At 34.9% G+C, this 20,000-nt stretch overlaps 1 protein-coding gene across 3 annotated transcripts in view; it reads right to left on the reverse strand.

The window, feature by feature from the left end:
* Positions 1-20,000, reverse strand: part of pald1a (phosphatase domain containing paladin 1a) — a 67,919-nt gene that overhangs the window by 20,353 nt on the left and 27,566 nt on the right. For all 3 annotated transcript variants that reach the window (XM_039650770.2, XM_089122430.1, XM_089122429.1), the window contains exons 8-18: positions 17,889-18,046; positions 16,865-16,961; positions 15,960-16,064; positions 14,579-14,674; positions 13,526-13,660; positions 9,481-9,597; positions 9,211-9,390; positions 8,420-8,617; positions 7,356-7,496; positions 6,852-6,923; positions 5,844-5,984 (exon numbers count right to left, since the gene is read on the reverse strand). In XM_039650770.2, coding sequence (XP_039506704.2) covers positions 5,844-5,984; positions 6,852-6,923; positions 7,356-7,496; positions 8,420-8,617; positions 9,211-9,390; positions 9,481-9,597; positions 13,526-13,660; positions 14,579-14,674; positions 15,960-16,064; positions 16,865-16,961; positions 17,889-18,046 — 1,440 coding nt within the window. The remainder of the gene's footprint in view (positions 1-5,843; positions 5,985-6,851; positions 6,924-7,355; positions 7,497-8,419; positions 8,618-9,210; positions 9,391-9,480; positions 9,598-13,525; positions 13,661-14,578; positions 14,675-15,959; positions 16,065-16,864; positions 16,962-17,888; positions 18,047-20,000) is intronic.

Here is a 20,000-nt window from a genome sequence, read left to right on the forward strand (position 1 = left end):
ATTAGTTATTAAATCAGTGGATATTTGACTGGTTTTGTCTCTCACACATGAATTATGTTGAATATCTGTTAAATTGATCTACACAATCAGATAATACCAATACCATCTGGTGTCTGAATGATGTTTGGTTTGACTGTATATTGTTATTGTTTTAGTTTGATTCCATACACAAAGCTATTGCTGGTGTTGCGGAGCAGGAATGACCCACCTGACGCTCGTCTGCACCTGCTCAGGTCCGGCACGACACAGCCAAAGTCAATATTAGCAGCGTCTGAGAGGAGAAATGTTGACTTTACTCTCTCTCTCTCTCTCTCTCTCTCTCTCTCTCTGTATCCCACTTTGTTTCTGTGCTCATGACATTTGACATGAACACAGACGGAAAATGATTCGACAACAAACAGTCACGCAGGATGGGCTTTGATTCATTATTAAAGTGCCCCTATTATGCTATAAAAAAGGCTTCTAATTTTGTGGACTCTCCTATAATAGGATTATATTCAGAGAGGCAAAAAACATTTGAATGTCCTCATAATCTCCACTGCAGCTTCAGCTCTTTCCTCTCAGTGTCTGAAACACTTCCATTGTCTCTAAGCTCCGCCTCTCTGAACACTGCTCTGCTCTGATTGGTCAGATGTCTGCTGTGATTGGTCAGAAAGCAAACGCTCATTATCATGTCTGAATCTCAGCTCTTTCCTCTCAGTGTCTGAAACACTTCCATCAAGCATTCAGTCTCTAAGCTCCGCCTCTCTGAGAGCTGCTCTGCTCTGATTGGTCAGATGTCTGCTGTGATTGGTCAGAAAGCAAACGCTCATTATCATATCTGAATCTCAGCTCTTTCCTCTAAGTGTCTGAAATGCTTCCATCAAGGATTCAGTCTCTAAGCTCCGCCTCTCTGAGAGCTGCTCTGCTCTGATTGGTCAGAAAGCAAACGCTCATTATCATATCTGAATCTCAGCTCTTTCCTCTCAGTGTCTGAAACACTTCCATCAAGCATTCAGTCTCTAAGCTCCACCTCTCTGAACACTGCTCTGCTCTGATTGGTCAGATGTCTGCTGTGATTGGTCAGAAAGCAAACGCTCATTATCATATCTGAATCTCAGCTCTTTTCTCTCAGTGTCTGAAATGCTTCCATCAAGGATTCAGTCTCTAAGCTCCGCCTCTTTGAACACTGCTCTGCTCTGATTGGTCAGAAAGCAAACGCTCATTATCATATCTGAATCTCAGCTCTTTCGTCTCAGTGTCTGAAACACTTCCATTGAGGATTCAGTCTCTAAGCTCCGCCTCTCTGAGAGCTGCTCTGCTCTGATTGGTCAGAAAGCAAACGCTCATTATCATATCTGAATCTCAGCTCTTGATCTCAGTGATACGAACAGTGACGATGGCGTGGGTTTCACCGTATCAATCTCAGAAAACATGAACAACACGAGCCGAACTCTTCCAGTCTCAGATACACTAGTGTTTGAGGGCGGAGCTAAGAGACACTGCTCAGCCAATCAACACCACAGGCTGGCATTATGCAAATTAGTTATGTTAGGTTCTTGCGCAGCCCGCGCCCTCAGATCACTTGGACGTGGCTGTGATCACACGAGGTAAAACGATATAAATACTGTTGGTTTTCTCACACAAACCGCTCGTTTCGTGTCTTAGGCCATCAGTGTGTACTTACATTTACGAGTCATTAAATCATGTTTAATCTGGACTTCTCTGTGCTGCTCTTTGAGGTGGTGACCATAGACCTCCATTATATGACTGACAGACCTAAAAATATCAAAATTGAAAATACTGTGGAAACAAAGACACCTACATCTTGGATGCACTTGAGGTAAGATAAAACAAATCAAACGTTAATTTCAAAGTGAACTATCCCTTTAACCTCACTGGGCATGCGTGCATGTAGACGGATGGTTTTAATTGTTAAAGTCTGCCATCGCACATCCCTCCACACACACGTTTTCCGTCAGGATCTGTTTGTGTGGTGGTCTCCCCCAAATTCCTCTGGATCCGCTCCATCCCTCCCTCTCGGTGACGTCGCCTACCTTTCCTCTCGAAAGCCGCATTCTCTTCTTTCTGCAAATATTTTTCCACACCGCCGTCCAAACCATGAGGGCCTTTCTTTAGGCACTGATTTACATTTCCTTCACTTTTTACTGGAATATTTCATTGGCTGCTGGGGTTTTTTTCCGGCTTCGCCTCACTATATGATTTGGCTCCGGTTTCGGACGGTAACCTTAAACCATGCACAGAACAAAATAGACTTTCAATTCAAACTATTATAACTTTACTAATAACTTTTTTTTGCAATGTCGAGAGTGTCAATCAGAAGTTTGTGTCGTGACATTAAAGGAGTAGTTCACTTTAAAAAAACTTTTGCTGATAATTTACTCGCCCCCGTGTCATCCAAGATGTCCACGTCTTTCTTTCTTCAGTCGAAAAGAAATGAAGGTTTTTGATGAAAACATTCCTGGATTTTCTCCTTATAATGGACTTCAATGGGGTCCAAACGGTTCAAGGTCCAAATGAGTTTCAGTTTAAACGATTCCAGACAATGAATAAGGGCGAAACGATCGCTCATTTAATAAATAAATAACAAAGTTTAAGTTTTATGCTCGCCTTGCACTGTTAGTGACTCTCCTGTTCGAACTCGTTTATCAAAATGAACGAATCTTGAATCAACCAAATGACACGGAAAAAGATTCGTTCATTTTGATGAACGAGTTCGAACAGGTTTGTGCTTTTAAAACTTAAACTTTGTTATTTATTTATTAAATGGCGGCTTGTTTCGCTTGATTAGACCCTTATTCATCGTCTGGCGTCGTTTAAAGCCCTTTGAACAGTTTGCACTGAAACTGTCTTTTGGACTTTGAAACGTTTTTGGACCCCAGTGAAGTACATCACGAGATTATCCAAAAAGAAATAATATATTTTGATGAAACATCAGCAGGTCAAAACATCAAACATGTCTTAACTGTAAAGGGTTTCCTTTAGAAAGAACCTTATTTTCTAACGGTCCTGAAAAACCATGAATAACAGCGTTTCTGTCCGGTTTGAGACAGACGAGAGCTGTAATTCACCAGACGAGCTTCGACACACGTGATATGAAACAATCACAGTGATATTATTAGACTCCTTTGTGACGTACTTGTCAGATCTGTCTGAACGTTTGCACTGTAATCAAATAAATCAAATCAAGGGTTTCACGGACGTCTTGCGTGGGATTTTGAATAGATCGCAACATGTTTCTCATCAGATGATCAACGAAAGGAGTGGCGCTCGTCAGCAGATATAGTAGAACAACTGACATATAAAGCGACCAATCACAGCTCTTGCATGCCATTTGGGGCGGGTTCTGAAAAAGGTGAATTGTTTTTATTTGAGTTTATTGCTATATTAGATTAAAAATCATCATAATCAAACATATGATCAAATTCAGCACATTAAAACTATAAATGTTTTCCTGGGTCCATCTTACAAAACAAAGCTTTCAAAGTTTGTCCTGATAAAGAGTAACTTTATCACGTATTGTGACATACATCCAAGTGTAACGAAAAAGGGAAAGGATTTAACATTTAATTCACCTTTCATAAACAGACTTAAATCGATGCATAATTGTCCATCATACAAAAATGAAACCGGTCCGCTTTCTGCCCTCAAAAATTATGCCATAGTATATTATTAATATTTGCATCTATTTAAATAATCATATTTTAAAATGCATGGATTTATTGATGATAAATATATACACCTGCTTAATGTGCATTTAAAATGCATTCAATTTATTAGCTGCATTTCACTCTCAGAAAAAAAGGTACAAAAGCTGTCACTGGGGCTGTACCTTTTCAAAAGGCACACTTTTGTACCTTAAGGGTGCATATTGGTGCCTTAAGGGTACATATTAGCACCTAAAATTAACATATCAACACTTAAACTGTACATATTAGTATCTTAAATCTACATATTAGAACCTATTAGTACCTAAAATGTACATATCAACACTTAAAATGTACATATTAGTACCTGAAATGTACATATTAGAACCTATTAGCACCTAAAATGAACATATCAACACTTAAACTGTACATATTAGTATCTGAAATCTACATATTAGAACCTATTAGTACCTAAAATGTACATATCAACACTTAAAATGTACATATTAGTACCTGAAATGTACATATTAGCACATAAAATGTATATATTATCACATAAAATGTACATATTAACACCTAAAATGTACATATTAGCACCTGAAATGTACATATTAGCACATATTAGCACATAAAATGTACATATTAACACCTAAAATGTACATATCAACACTTAAAATGTACATATTAGTACCTGAAATGTGCATATTAGCACCTGAAATGTACATATTAGCACCAAAAATGCACATAGTAGCACATAAAATGTATATATTAGCACATAAAACGTACAAATTAGTACCTAAAATGGACAAAAGTGTACCTTTTGAAAAGGTACAGCCCCAGTGACAGCTTTCGTACCATTTTTCTGAGAGTGTATGCATGCATGAAATGTTAAAACTTTGTAATGCATTTGGATGGAAATCGCATGCATCTTAAATTTAGGCCTAAATATTTAGTTGAATGCGTGATAAATCCCACAAATAGCTCTCGGTCAGCGACGCCGTTATCTAAACCAGGAGCTGAGCGAAAGTGAAAGAATGACACGACAGAAGAGAGGGATTAGTGTTCGGGTTTCCACACGGGAAAAACAAATCCCTGGTCTCTCCTGCGGGATCGGAGACGGGCCGCTTTAGGAAGCCGAGCTGCACTTCAGTTTCTGTAATGACTGAACGGAGAAGGGGAAGGAAAAAAAACAGCTCGGGACAATGTGATCCATTGAGAGCAGATGGAGTGCACAAACCTGCATTGATGAGCGAGTCGCCCCTCGAGCCTTACATAAGAGCCGACACTCGAACCTGCGACAGACCTGACCCACAAACACACTTACACACACACACACGTCACGCGCATCTGCCAGTCATTAGGGTTTCACAGCTGGCTGCAGATCTTAATGCACGTGGAAAAGTTGGGATCAAACTCCTTCAAATTAACATTAAAGGGTTTTTCCCAGAATCCTTCTAAGGAAATCAAGGAGACCCTTGACATGTATGCTGCTTATATAAATGGAGACTGAAGTTGATTAGTGTCTGATTATGTGGTTATTCTCTAAAGGTATTTTTTGGAGTGAAGAGACTGCCCTCTACAGGACGCTCAGAGACGGCACAGGAGTGCAGAGTCGCTGCCAAACGCCAAGGGTCAAGAGTTCGGACACGTCACTAAATCTGGGAATGATGTAGTGATCAAAACATACAAGTGAAAATTCAACCAAAATACATGATAGGTGACTATTGAATGTGTGAGAAGCACGTTATGATGCTGCTTTACTGCTTCAATTCAATACAACACATTAAAATAACAAATTTAGTTCATATATTTACCTTAAAATAAGTTCAAAATGAAATAAAACCATAATAAATACATGAAAAACTCAAATACATTTCAAAATAAAATTAAACCAAAATAAATTAAACTAAATAAAAAATTTAATACAATTTAGAACATATATTTAGATTTTTTTGTTTTATTTTATATAAGATAAAAAACTATGCTCAATAAATAATACAAAAATAATAATAATTAAATATTAGACAATATTGGTTTTATTTTATTTAAAAACTATTTCTTCTGCGGTCACATTATCAAGCCAGTACCCTGTACACACTTTAAACCAGCAAATCAGATCTTGTTTTTTCAAGAAAGCTCTTGAAAGACACAAGGACAGAATCTCTGAGCCCTCACCTGTCTGATCTGAACCCTCACCTGTCTGTAGGTGGAGATGATGATCTCTCGCAGGTGATAGTGCAGTGGCGTCATCGTCTCGCTGACCGAGTCCAGGGCCATGTCCACCTCACGCTTCATCCGGTGACCGTCAGGGAGCAGACGCACCAGCTTCATGACCACCTAAACACACACTATTATGTTATTACGGTGGTATTATTATTATTATTATTATTATAACATGAGCAGAAATGTAAAAGTGCAATAAAATATTTATTATTATTATTATTTATTATTTCAAAAATATGTGAAAATGCACATAAATATAATAATTGTAGGCAAGAAATTATTCATCATTATAATTATTATTATTATAACATGAGAAATAATAATTATAAAAGTATAATAAAAATGTGTAATATTATTTTTTAAATATTACTTTAAAAATGAATGTAATATATTTAGACAGGAAATTATTGTTATTATTATTATTATTATTATTATTATTATAACAGGAGCACATACGTATTTAAAAAAGAATACTAATGATATAAGTACTTTAAAAATATTTATTATCATTATTAGTGGTAGTAGTAGTAGTAATAATGGTGGTACTAGTATTCATTTAACAAATTAATATATTATACAATATTTACTTATTGATAATCAGGAAATTATTTATTATTTGCATTAATAATAATAATAAATTATTGATAGAAACAGTTATTTAAAAAACAGTATATAAATATAACCAATTTTATAGTTTGATAACTAAAACCCTGCAGATACTGACAGAAACAGTGAAAGATCACATGACCGGGTCAGAACACACACGCGTCATCGTCTCGTTCACTGAATGTGGGCCAGAGATGAGCCGTTTTCACTCATGCATGTCTGCATCACACGGCCTACTTTTAGCTTATTACGTATATTGCGTATTATGTAAATTGCATGTCTTGTAAATTAATATATATATATATTCTTATTAAATTAATTAAAGAAAATGTAGGTTAGACGGAACAACAAGGTCAAAACGCAGAAGTGCATCACCTCAAACTCGCCCTTTGTGTATTTGGCATCAGGAACGCTTACGATTTCATCCTCGCAGAACTCTGGAAAACCCTGTCAAATAAACAAAAAAATATATAAATATACTTTATTAATTACTATTTACAACAGTAAAGCCGAGTGGATCAGGTAATCCGAGCTGCTGTGAGTGAGTGAGTGAGTGAGTGGAGGCGGGGCTAATTTGCATATGCATGGCCGTGTTTTTTAAGACTGTCTTTGGTTCACTGCAGTTTTAAGGAGGAAATACTCGACTTATGAATATACACATGCTTTGTCTTAAAGCGTATTAAACACCACATAGACACAAGCTGGATTTTCACCACAGGGGGACTTTAAGGAATTATAAACAGCTACTTTGAAACCATGCTTTTTTACTTTATTTGCAAGTGTAAAATAATAAATAAATACATTTTAATTTCAATGCAGTCTCATTCTTTTGGATCCGAGTGTATAAACTGCATGTTCGGCAGTGTGAAGCAGACGTACGTTGAAGTGCCAGAGCGTGAGGGCAGCGATCACCATAGCCGTGGTCGTTCGGCCTTTACCGTTCGAGCAGTTAAAGACGAACGCAGAGAACGAGTCTTCAGCGAGACAAGCCTTCATCGCCTCCAGCAGCCCGTCGAAACCCTGTGACCAAACGAAAGAGATGAAGCAGATCAAGACACTCAGAAAATGCACACAAGAAAAATAACAAAACTGTCAGGATGAACAGCAATAAAGCACTTTTCATTGACAGTATTAATGCACAAGTCTATTACAGACACACTTCATGCAAATGACAATTCTATCGTCATTTTCTCACCATCTTGACTTTATTTCTTCTGTAGAACAAAACAAGGAAAAAATTTGGAAGAGTTTTTCTTGTGCTCTTTGCATTTGACGTTAGGCATTAAACCTGGCATTCATTTATCATCTTCTTTAATCATCATCAGTGTATAATAACTGTAATATGTCAATATGGACTACTTCAAAAAAAAAAAAAACATTTATGGAGATTTTTTTTGTCCCTTTTGCTTGACAGTCTTTTAGGTTTCTTCCAAATGTTTCTGTGTTCCACAAAAAAAATATATATATATATATATATTAAAGAAAAGTAAATAAAGAAAAGAATTTTAAAGATTTAAATTTATTTTTTAAATGATTTAAATGATTTTAATTATATTAAATAAAAGAAAAGAAAACGTTCAAACAAAAAATAAAATGAAATAAAATAAAATTGTTAATATATATTTTTTAATAAATAAAATAAACATTTAAACAAAATATTAAAATAATAGGGAGGCTCCTTATCTGTTCTGTATAATGTATATTTTTCATAATCTTTTAGTAAAATAAAAAATAAACATTGAGGAAAATAAAATAACATCATTAAGGGCGAGTTATTGACATTTCTGGGTGAAATATTTGGGTAAAATCTGAGACTACAGTGACTCCGATGAACACTAGAGGGAGCCGAAGCTCTTTTCTCTGTCGTCTCATCAGCCTTTATTTCTGCATCTGAAAGGAAAGTTAAATGTCAGTAGATCTTTGAGCTTTAAAGTGTGTTTCACCTCTTCAGTAGGAGCAGAGCATTCTGGGAAGGGGATCCGCCTGTACTGCAGTCCCGCGTGTGAACTCTTGTGATGGTTGAAGATCTCCTGGACCGTCAGACAGCTCTTGAACATCTTCATCTGCTTCTCCTGTTCCAGAGTCACTTCGAGCCATTTCTGACTTCCCAAAAGTTCCTCTTTCAGAGCCGTTTCCAGCCTCTGCATCAAACACACACACACACACACACACACAGTTCAGTGTGTCTCAAACAGGGCTTCGCAAGCTGATGAAATGTTAATCATTACATTGAATGTAAAATTAAAATGCAAACGTTCATTTATTTCAGTAATTCAACTTAAAAGGTAAAACTAATATATTATATAGACTCATTACATGCAAAGTGAGATATTTCAAGCCTTCATTTGATATCATTTTGATGATTACGGCTTAAATCCCAAAGTCAAAATTAGAATATTGTGAAAAAGTTTTCATATCATCATCACAATTATAACAAATAAAGGCTTGAAATGTCTCACTTTGCATGTAATGAGTCTATATAATATATTAGTTTCACCTTTTAAGTTGAATTACTGAAATAAATGAACTTTTAGGCGATATTCTATTTTTTCGAGGTTCACCTGTATACACTTTATAATTTACAGATATGCATTTCAGAAATGTAAATATTCAAAATCGCAGTCAGCAAAAAATGTGTTTAAAACACTGTAATAATTTAATGCAAAAACGATGAACACTTGTTTGTTAACTAACAATGATTATGACATTAAGAAAAGCGTAGGCTAAATCTGACCTCTATCTCGTGTGTGTGTGAGGAGAGCACGCTTATGTGCTGATCCACACGCGTGGGCTCTCTCGGACAGAAGATCTGCCCGTTGGCCTCCAGAACCAGTTCATCCTGCAAATTCACCCATAAAACACTGCTGTGCTTCCTCTTGTCATCCGCCAGATACGCCAGAACGGCTCCCGTCGCCTGCGGGGAACGAGACAGAGGAACAGTGAGAGATGCTGTCGGGGAAGCGTTCACACACACTCCTCCTCAGAGCGGATCAAGGACACACACCTCGGACGTCGGCTGAGCCATGCCGTAGATCGGCATCTTGGGCACTCGTCTGAAATTAGCCACTCTCATCTCCTTAATGGTGCTCAGAACGTCAGGCGCTAGATATTCATCCGCAACCTAGAAATAAAACAGAAATAATGCATCATCCGTTAGTTTAGTCCAGGTTTACAGAGAAAGATTGTCATTTCAGGATGATTTTTGCAAGTACGGAATAATAAAAAAATAAAACCATCTCGAGATTAAAGTCGTTATAATGCGAAATTAAACTCGTTAAATTGAGGGAAAAAAACCCGAAATACAATCTTGAGAATAAAGTCGAAATGTAACAAGTTTATTCTCAAGATTGTATTTCAGAGGGTTTTTTTTACAAAACACGACGTTATTCTCGAAATGTACTTTTTTATTCTCAAGAATTAATGAGTTATTTCTCGAGATTGTATTTTGACTTTCTGAAAATTTAACGAGTTTTTCTCGAAACAACGACTTTATTCTCGATATTTAATGAGTTTATTCTCAAGATTGTATTTCAACGAGTTTTTTTTCCTCGAAACACGACTTTATTCTCGATATTTAGTGAGTTTATTCTCAAGATTGTATTTCGACTTTCTCAAAATTTAACAAGTATTTTCTTGAAACACAACGACTTTATTCTCGAAATGTAGTGAGTTTATTCTCAAGATTGTATTTCAACTTTTTTCTCGCAATGTAAAAAATATTTTATTCAAAAACACGACTTTATTCCCAAAATGTAATGAGTTTAATGAGTTTTTAAAAAACTCAAGATTTAATGAGTTTTTCCTCAAGATTGTATTTCGATTTTCTCGAAATGTAACAACTTTATTCTCGAAATGTAATGCGTTTATTCTCAAGATTGTTTTTCGACTTTCTCAAAATTTAACAAGTATTTTCTTGAAACACAACGACTTTATTCTCGAAATGTAGTGAGTTTATTCTCAAGATTGTATTTCAAATTTTTCTCGAAATTTAAAAAATATTTTTCTCAAAACACGACTTTATTCTCAAAATGTAATGAGTTTATTCTCAAGATTTAATGAGTTTTTCCTCAAGATTGTATTTCAATTTTCTCGAAATGTAACAACTTTATTCTCGAAATGTAATGCGTTTATTCTCAAGATTGTTTTTCGACTTTTTTTGAAATTTAACAACTTTATTCTCGATATTTATTAAGTTTTTTCTCGAAACAATGAGTTTATTTTCGAGATTTATTGAGCTTATTCTCAAGATTGTATTTACATTTTTTTTCTCTCAAAATTTAACGCGTTTAATTTTCGCATAATAATGACTGTAATCTCGAAATGGTTTTATTTTTTTTTTTTATTGCTGGACCCTAATCCTCTTGAGATGTCACAATTTCCCAGTTTATTATGCAGAGATGGTGAAAAAGAATGAATTATTAATTAAGTTAAATCTTTGCACAAATAATAATACAGTGTCGCATTTACTTATATAGCTTTATACAATACAGATTGAAATAAAATAGGAAAATAATAGTTAATGTAAAATTAATAATTATGAAACCAACTTTTTTTTTGCGTTGATATTTTTTTCTCATAAACATTGACATCAAGGCACTGTTACCAACCAAAGTAATCTAAATTTAAAAAATTATACGTTTTATGCAGTATTCACAAACATGTCAAACAGTAGGACAAATGATAAACCTCATAAAATAAAGTTTCACTTTTTAAAAACCGTAAATTGGACGGCTTCTATAAATCATCATCATGTTCTGTTCAGTTGAAACTTTGTATCATTATGAATGCAACATTTAAAATTTGAAATTTAACGGCAGAGCAACATTCCATTTTCTCTGGAGCTAAACCTTCTAAATCAAACGAGGAATTAGCTTAATAAAAAGTTAATGAAAATTTAGAATATAGTGTCAATTTAGTGCAAGAAATTTCAGAAGGGCTGAAACATTTCTGAAAGTAAAGCATCTCCAGACAACAGTTTGTTTCAAAAGAAACCCTCTTTTGATCTGATTTGTCTGTGATGTAACGGCATGCCAGCAATTTTTATAGCAAAAGAAAAACAATAGGTTAAAATGTAGCAAAACTTAAAAGGACATTTCTTTAAAAGGTTTTTAAAGTATATTTGATCAAATAAAATAAAAACTAAATGCATTTTGAAAGTTTCAAGGTCTGTTTTGAATCATGTTTGACCATGTAGATCGACTTCCTCAATTCAGCGCTAAATCTCGGCTCAAGGCCACGGCTCAGAAGGAGAAGCCAGACAGAGTCACGATGTTACAGTTCATCTGTTGACAAGTCACACTTTCCTTAGTGACTGTTGCGAAGTGAGAAGGTCATTTCCATGCAGAGCAAACGCACATTAATCTCAATGGAGAAACACTATCTATCAGAACAAAGGACGGATAAAGCAGAGAATCTCCAGATGGCAGCTTTCTCAAGCCATCAGCATTTTAAAGGAGAACGTCTCCCTCTTTACAATATAATGCGGACCGTAAAAGCAATACACGCTACATTCAGATCTTATGTGCGAGGAAGTGGTTATTCAGTCATAATTATTCACTGACTACGACTATGTTTACATGCACAACAAACTGTCTATATTTGGGTTACAGCCAAGTGATGAATATGGTGTTTATGTGCATACAGTACATTCAGTTATTTGATTAACCCTTTACCTGTCACCCCCCTTTTTGATAATTAACATTAAAATGCACTATACAAACTTAAATGGTTGTAATTCAAGTATGCTTTGGAATATAGACCTAAGTTTGGTCTTGTTTTAAAGAAAACAATCAGCAGATTATTACTAAATTGAAAGCACTTCAAAAATTAAAACTAAACTAAAACTAAAAACTAAATTAAACTATGAAAAAGTTATGGAAGTTATAAGTTACTGTAAATCAAATATACTTTATTAATATATATTTTTTTATATGAAATATATTTTACAAAATATGTTTTACTATAAAATTACTATAAAATGAAAGCTATATACCTTACCAAGTTGTGTTCCAAATTTGAAGTTAATATCACAAAAATTGAAGTTCCCATAGCGTAGTACCAAAAATAGCCACCGGGTGATATTGAATTCCATTGAATTTAATTGTATGCATTCTGCCATAACAAATTAATAAATTTCTATCCAAATATCACTTCTGTCACTAAATATGGAACCTTGAGACTCAGACCTTTCTGACAATATGTGTTTTGTCAAGATTAGAAAAGGTTTTCATAATAAATTATGAAAGATGATGTCCAAAAGGGGAGGGGCCTAATAAAAAAATACCGTTTCTATGGTAACGCAACGTCCAATTTCAAAACGGTTTCACAGGATGAATTCTGAGTTCGTAAGCTTTCAAATGATACCTAATTTATGATAACTACTAAAATATGTGATATAATAATAATAAAAAATATATATTTATATATATAATATATTATACTTTTTAGAGGACTTCTTACCTTACTTTTTAAAATATAATTTTATCTTTTTTTATTGACAAATACTAATTATGTTTTATTAAGAACTTTTAGCACTAAAAATCAAAGTTTCAATTATTAAAAGTGTATGCGTCGACTTTTTGTGACAAAGGTCAGAAACTCCTGTCTTGACGTCGATTTTTTGAGGCGCACTCTTGTCATAAATTCATATATTAATATTCATTCATAATTTGTAATAAAAAAAAACAGACCTAACATATCTATTTAGGAGTCTTAGACCTTTCCAACGATATATAGTTTGTCATGACTAGATTAGGATTTAATAGTAATATAGTGAAGTAAAGTTCGGCTGCCTGTAATGTATACGGGCAAGTGACAGTTAAGGGTTAATTACTGCCAAATTTAATTAAGAAAAATGCCTAAACAACAGCATGAAATGGAAAGGAATGGGCAATATTAATAGTCAATTCTTGACATAAATCTATTAAATTAGATCTGCCTCGTCACTCCAGAAATGCAGTGATGTTTCTTTAATTTCCTGACGTTGCACATTAAGTGCATTCTGTATACATTTAGAAAATCAGTGAATTTAATTTAAACCTTTTCCTCACCAGAACTCGAGCTCCTTTCGTGATCAGGTCAGCCGGGGCTCTGAGCTCTGATTGGTTCATGCAGGAGAGGAGGCGGTACATCCAGGCGTTCGAGCACAACCATTGGCTGAAAGTACACGCGAACGCCAGCGGATACTAAAACAGAGAGGAGGAGCATAATAAACACGACTGACTCCACGAATGACGCCCCTTAAAGGAGTAGTTCACTTTTGAAAAAACTTTTGCTGATAATTTACTCGCCCCATGTCATCCAAGATGTCCATGTCTTTCTTTCCTCAGTCGAAAAGAAATGAAAGTTTTTGATGAAAACATTCCAGGATTTTTCTCCATATAATGGACTTCAATGGGGTCCAAACGGTCCAAGGTCCAAAAGAGAGTTTCAGTGCAGCTTCAAAGGGCTTTAAACGACTCCAGACGATGAATAAGGGTCTTATCATGCAAAACGAGCGGATATTTCAAAACTTATTCAAAAATGTAACTTTTCTAAGGACAAATGCTAGCCTTGCTCTATTCTATGAGGCGCGTTTGTAACGTCACGTAACACGTAATTACGTTCAAAAGGTCACGGGCGACGTAGCCGGAAGTACAGGGTCAGTGTTTACAAGTTGAACGCATAGGTTGAACGTGCAAACTAACTCAAACACCGTTTACAAAAAAAGGAATTAAAAGGTAAAACAACGATGTCGGACGATTTTGATTCTGTACTTCCGGCTACGTCGCCCGTGACCTTAGAAAAGTTACATTTTTGGAATAAGTTTTGAAATAACCGCTCGTTTCGCATGATAAGACCCTTATTCATCGTCTGGTGTCGTTTAAAGTCATTTGAAGCTGCACTGAAACTCTCTTTTGGACCTTGAACCGTTTGGTCCCCATTGAAGTCCATTATATGGAGAAAATCCTGGAATGTTTTCATCAAAAACCTTCATTTCTTTTCGACTGAAGAAAGAAAGACATGGACATCTTGGATGACACGGGGGCGAGTAAATTATCAGCAAAAGATTTTTCAAAAGTGAACTAATCCTTTAAACACTCATTTGGACGAACACACTATACCTGTTCATGTAGGTACGCGTTAAAGACGATCAGGTAGAAGTATCGCTCAAGACTCTGAAGAGTTCGATGGAGGAAGTAGTCTTTAGTGCTGCTTCCCTAAACACACACACACACACACACACACACTTTATTTACAATCTGTTCAGCTGTAGGCCGTACATCTGCGTTGTGTTTCCAGCTGGTTCCACACACAAGTGATCTTTACACAAAACTAGCAACGTCTAAGCTCAGCACAACAGAGATCAGTGTGTGCAGAGGGGAACGATCCCGAGGAACGGACAGAATCGCTGCAGGATAAAGAGTCTTTGTTAAGAAGCCTAAAACGTCTCTCTCTCACACACACATACACACACTTTTAAACATCACACACACACAAATCGCTCTAATACAGGGTTCCTGCAGGTTTCCGTAAGTCAAATTTAAGACGTTTTTAAGACATTTTAATACCATAAACATTGAAATTTAAGACCTACACGACGGCATTACTAAAAATTTAAATAAAAAAATATTTGGAAAAAAGTATTTTATTTCAATGAATTCAGTAATTGGAAAGCATTAATTTAATTTACAGGTAAAGCAATCACATTGGTAACCTTCCACACCCAACAACGTGCCAGATGCCCAAAACCTTAGGCCTAAAATTAAAATAGGTTCAAACAAACTTGCCCTCAAATAGAATAGTTTTAATTTCATAATTATTTGCATTACAAAACAGCATAGTAATAGCCTAATACATTGAGCGTGTGTGTGTGTGTGTGTAAGAGCGTCAGAGAAAATTACATTTACAGAAAGTATAGAAATTTGTACTTTGCATTTTATACTGTAAAAACAATTATAGTTGATTTTAGTTGAACATACCTAGAGATTAAATGGCATGAACATTTCATTTCATGATTATTATGAAATCAATTTGCTAAATGTATGTCGAAACCCAGCAAATAAATAAAATTAGCTTCAATATGCACTTTTTGTTTACATGAACATGATTATGTTACATAAACAAACTATTACAGATTAACCTCACGTATTTCAGCCTTTAAATAATCTTTTATAAAAAGATTGAGTCAAAAAAAGATGAATTACTGACATTCACATGCATATCCCCTTATCTTTTATTATTATGATTTAATTTGTTTTTTCATGTTCTGATTTTGGCTTGTGTATTGCCAAAAAAATTAAATATCATAATAATGAAAAATAAATCATTCTCAAGAAACGGTTCCAGGTATTGCCAATGTTAAAAACAGTTGTGCCGCATCATATTTTTGCGGAAACTGACCATTTTTCTTAATTATTCCAAAACTTTTGACAGGTCGCCAAAGACACAGCAGCAAAAAAAGCGTCTTTGATTCTAGATGATGCACATAACATAACATCTCACCTGGATCTGGTAGTCCTCGCCGATTCCCTCCAGCTTGTGTTTGTTCTCATAAATGGCCTCTCGAATGTCGTGCATCTCAGAGCACAGGTCTATGGCGCGGTTCACCTGAAACACTACACCATGAATACACTAATATACACTTCAGTTTAGGGTCCAATTCTCAGTATTAACTAGTATCTTATATTACTAAGACATTAGCTGTGTATTTAGTACTTATAAAGTACATATTCTGCATGATTATATTCTACACATCTTAATCCAGCCAATACCTAAAGTTAAAGGAGTAGTTCACTTTAAAAAAATCTTTTGCTGATAATTCACTCGCCCCCATGTCGTCCAAGATGTCCATGTCTTTCTTTCTTCAGTCGAAAAGAAATTAAGTTTTTGATGAAAACGTTCCAGGATTTTCTCCATATAATGGACTTCAATGGGGTCCAAACGGTCAAGGTCCAAATGAGAGTTTCAGTGCAGCTTCAAAGGGCTTTAAACGACACCAGACGATGAATAAGGGTCTTATCTAGCGAAACGAGCGGTTATTTAATAAATAAATAAAAAAGTTTAAGTTTTATAAGCACAAATGCTCGCCTTGAGCCGTTTGGACCCCATTGAAGTCCATTATATGCAGAAAATGCTGGAACGTTTTCATCAAAAACCTTAATTTCTTTTCGACTGAAGAAAGAAAGACATGGACATCTTGGATGACATGGGGGCGAGTAAATTATCAGCAAAAGATTTTTTAAAAGTGAACTACTCATTTAACTACCTTAATAACTATTAATAAGCAGTAAACAGGAGTTTGAGGCAAAAGTCGTAGTTAATAGTGAGATTTGGACTCTAATCAAAGGTGTGACCATATCATGATGGTATTTATGTCTTAATGGATGTTAGATTGAACAAATACAAACCTCTTCCATGACCTCTTGACCTTTAGGCAGTTTGCTGATGAGGGTCTGAATGACCTGAAACTGCATTTTGGGTTTGTTCGTCACATCATCTTCAGCTCTGTGAACATGCGACATCCTTGACATTAAACATTTCGGCAGCAAACACACATCTTTATTAAACATTCACGCAAAAGAATGCGTATGAATGCACTCTCGTTGGAAATATGGGGTCTTCCAAAAGCAATTGAAACTTTGCATTAAATTGATCAAAAGTGACAGTAAAGACACTTTTCTTTTTTATTCTTTTTTAAATAAACACAGTATTTTTTTACTTTCTATGCATCAAAGAATCCTGAAAAAATAAAAGGCGTCACAGTTTCCACAAAAATATGAACTGTTTTTAACATTGATAATAATTGAGAAATGTTTCTAGAAAATCATCAGATCATCATACTGTATTAGAGAGATTTCTGAAGGATCATGTGACACTGAAGACTGGAGTAACGATGCTGAAAAATCAGCTTCACACGAATAAATTACTTAAATTCAATTTAAAACTTAAATAAATTTAATATTCAACAATATTATATATCTGCCTGCATTTACACCATTATTTGAGAACTATACTGAGCTGGACGATGACATCACGATGACATCACCAGAGTGGTTCTATATATATATGAAGAGTTCAGATGCAAAAGCCTCTAAATGCCATTTGAAATTTTCTTCTTTAATGATGATTTTTATCAAACTTGTATATTTAAGTTCAGTAATTTCACTTGAATAACAATTAATAGGTAATTATCATTGCCATTTAAGTGAAATCACTGAACTTAAATATACAAGCTTGATAAAAATGATCATTCTAGAAGAACATTTCAAATGGCACTTAGAGGCTTTTGCATCTGAACTCTTCAATATATATATATATATATATATATATATATAATAAATGCAGCCATGGTGAGCAAAAGTTGTCCTGATCTGATTCTAACTGAAGGACAGTGTATATATCAGTACTATAGAAGTGTGTTCGGGCTCTTACGGTGTTGCTGGATCCGGGGACGCCCGTGTCAGGCGCATCATCACCAGCGATCCCAGGATTAATCCCAGATTGGTGCGACCGACTCCCACCTGACAGCTGAACAGCAGCGCTGGAAGAGGCCGAGACGCGTCGCGACCCCAGGACAGAGACGGGTTCTCCTGCAGACAGAGGTCGCGGTTACAGCGCAGTTTCTGAACGCATTCATCAGGGACACCATGGCACATGACCTGCGCGAACGAGTCTTTGTGCACCGGCCAAGAAGAGAGAAATCAGTTTGAGACCATTTTAACACGGGCATCGAATATCAGCCGAGCGTCCACAATTACGCTGAGATTGCACACTTGAAACGATGGAGATACTGATTTGGAATCAGATGATAAATTGAAATTAAGTTTACCCAGATCCGTCGGCACAGGATTTAAACCAATCAAACAACACTAGAGACGCCTGACCACCCACATATCCACAGATTACTGAACTATTGTAGTGCAAATCACTGCATACAAATTAAATAATGATTACGTCACACATTTTAGGTTATATAAACTAACTACTTTTTGATTACTTTTAGTTTACTTTTGACTTATCACATAGACTTGAATAGGATAATCTTGTACCATATTGATATAAAATTAGGGCTGTCAAACGATTAATCGCATCCAAAATAAAAGTTTGTGTTTACATAATATATGTGGGTGAACTGTGTATAATTATATATATATATATATATATATATATATATATATATATATATATATACACACACACACACACATGCTTGTATATATTTAAGAAATATTTTCATGTATATACTGTATATAGATTTATATATAATTTATATTATATATAAATCTAAATATTTTTTTTCTTAAATAAACATGCATGTGTTTGTATTTATATGAATACAAAATAATTATACACAGTGCACACACATATATTATGTAAACACAAACTTTTATTTTGGATGCGATTAATCACGATTAATCGCTTGACAGCCCTATATAAAATACAAAAAAAGGAAAAACTATGCAAGTTGATTAATTGGTGAAAAGTTTTTAACTTATAAATGTTACAAAACAAGAAAAGATTACAGTTTATTTGTTTATACTGTGTGGCTTCTCAATTTTCTGTGTAATTATGTCCTTATAAATATAAAACTATATATATATATATATATATGCACTTACACACACACACACACACACATATACACACACACACACACACACACACACACACACATACATACATTTACACACACACACACACACACACACACACACACATATATATATATATATATATATATATACACACACACACACACATTATACATTATATATATAAAATGCTGTTTTAAACGGGAAACTTTTAAAAGATAAAGTAAAATTAGGTAGAATTTTGACTACTGGCTGACAAAAAAAGGGAATCCTTAATTTAGCTGATATAAAACTTGGTTTTATTTATTTAGGTTTTAAACAAAAACTTACATTTACAGTATGTAACCTTTAAAATGTTTAAAAGAGTTAATCAGCACACAACACATAATCATTAATAATATTGATTTGTCTGCTATTGGCTGAGAACAAAACTAACTGAATTGGTCTTTATAGAGCTGAATTTCTCATATTTAATTCTGCATCATTGATTCTGTAATGTTCCTGTTATTACTGTGAAGCTGCTACAGCCTGTGTCGTAAAAAGCTGACTTGACCTTGTTTGCCATCCTTCGGAAATGACATAAAACGTCTGTTTCTGTTTAGGAACGGGCTGATTAAATCTGAATCTCCATTAATATGGAGTTGGGATCTGCAGAACAAACAGCCTTGAAGCGAGTCAGGAAGTGGCCTACAACGTTCTTTTATAAAACTGCTTCCTGTGAATCAAGCCACTGGCAGGACTAAAACAACAGCGAGACGCTTTAAATAGCAAACGACTCCTCGCCGCCCACGAGGACAAATCCATCAAACCGCTCGTTGGGAATATGAATGGGAAGAATGCATCCTATCACACAGTATAAAGGGTAAAAAACTTATTTCTGTGCAAATAATTATTCATTGTTCTGCTTTTCTTCTTTCTTGAGTGTGTAATGTTGATGTTTGATCATGAAAAA

Source organism: Pimephales promelas, chromosome 17, assembly GCF_988280905.1.
Source record: "Pimephales promelas chromosome 17, fPimPro1.hap1.1, whole genome shotgun sequence".
In the NCBI taxonomy this organism is placed as follows: domain Eukaryota; kingdom Metazoa; phylum Chordata; class Actinopteri; order Cypriniformes; family Leuciscidae; genus Pimephales; species Pimephales promelas.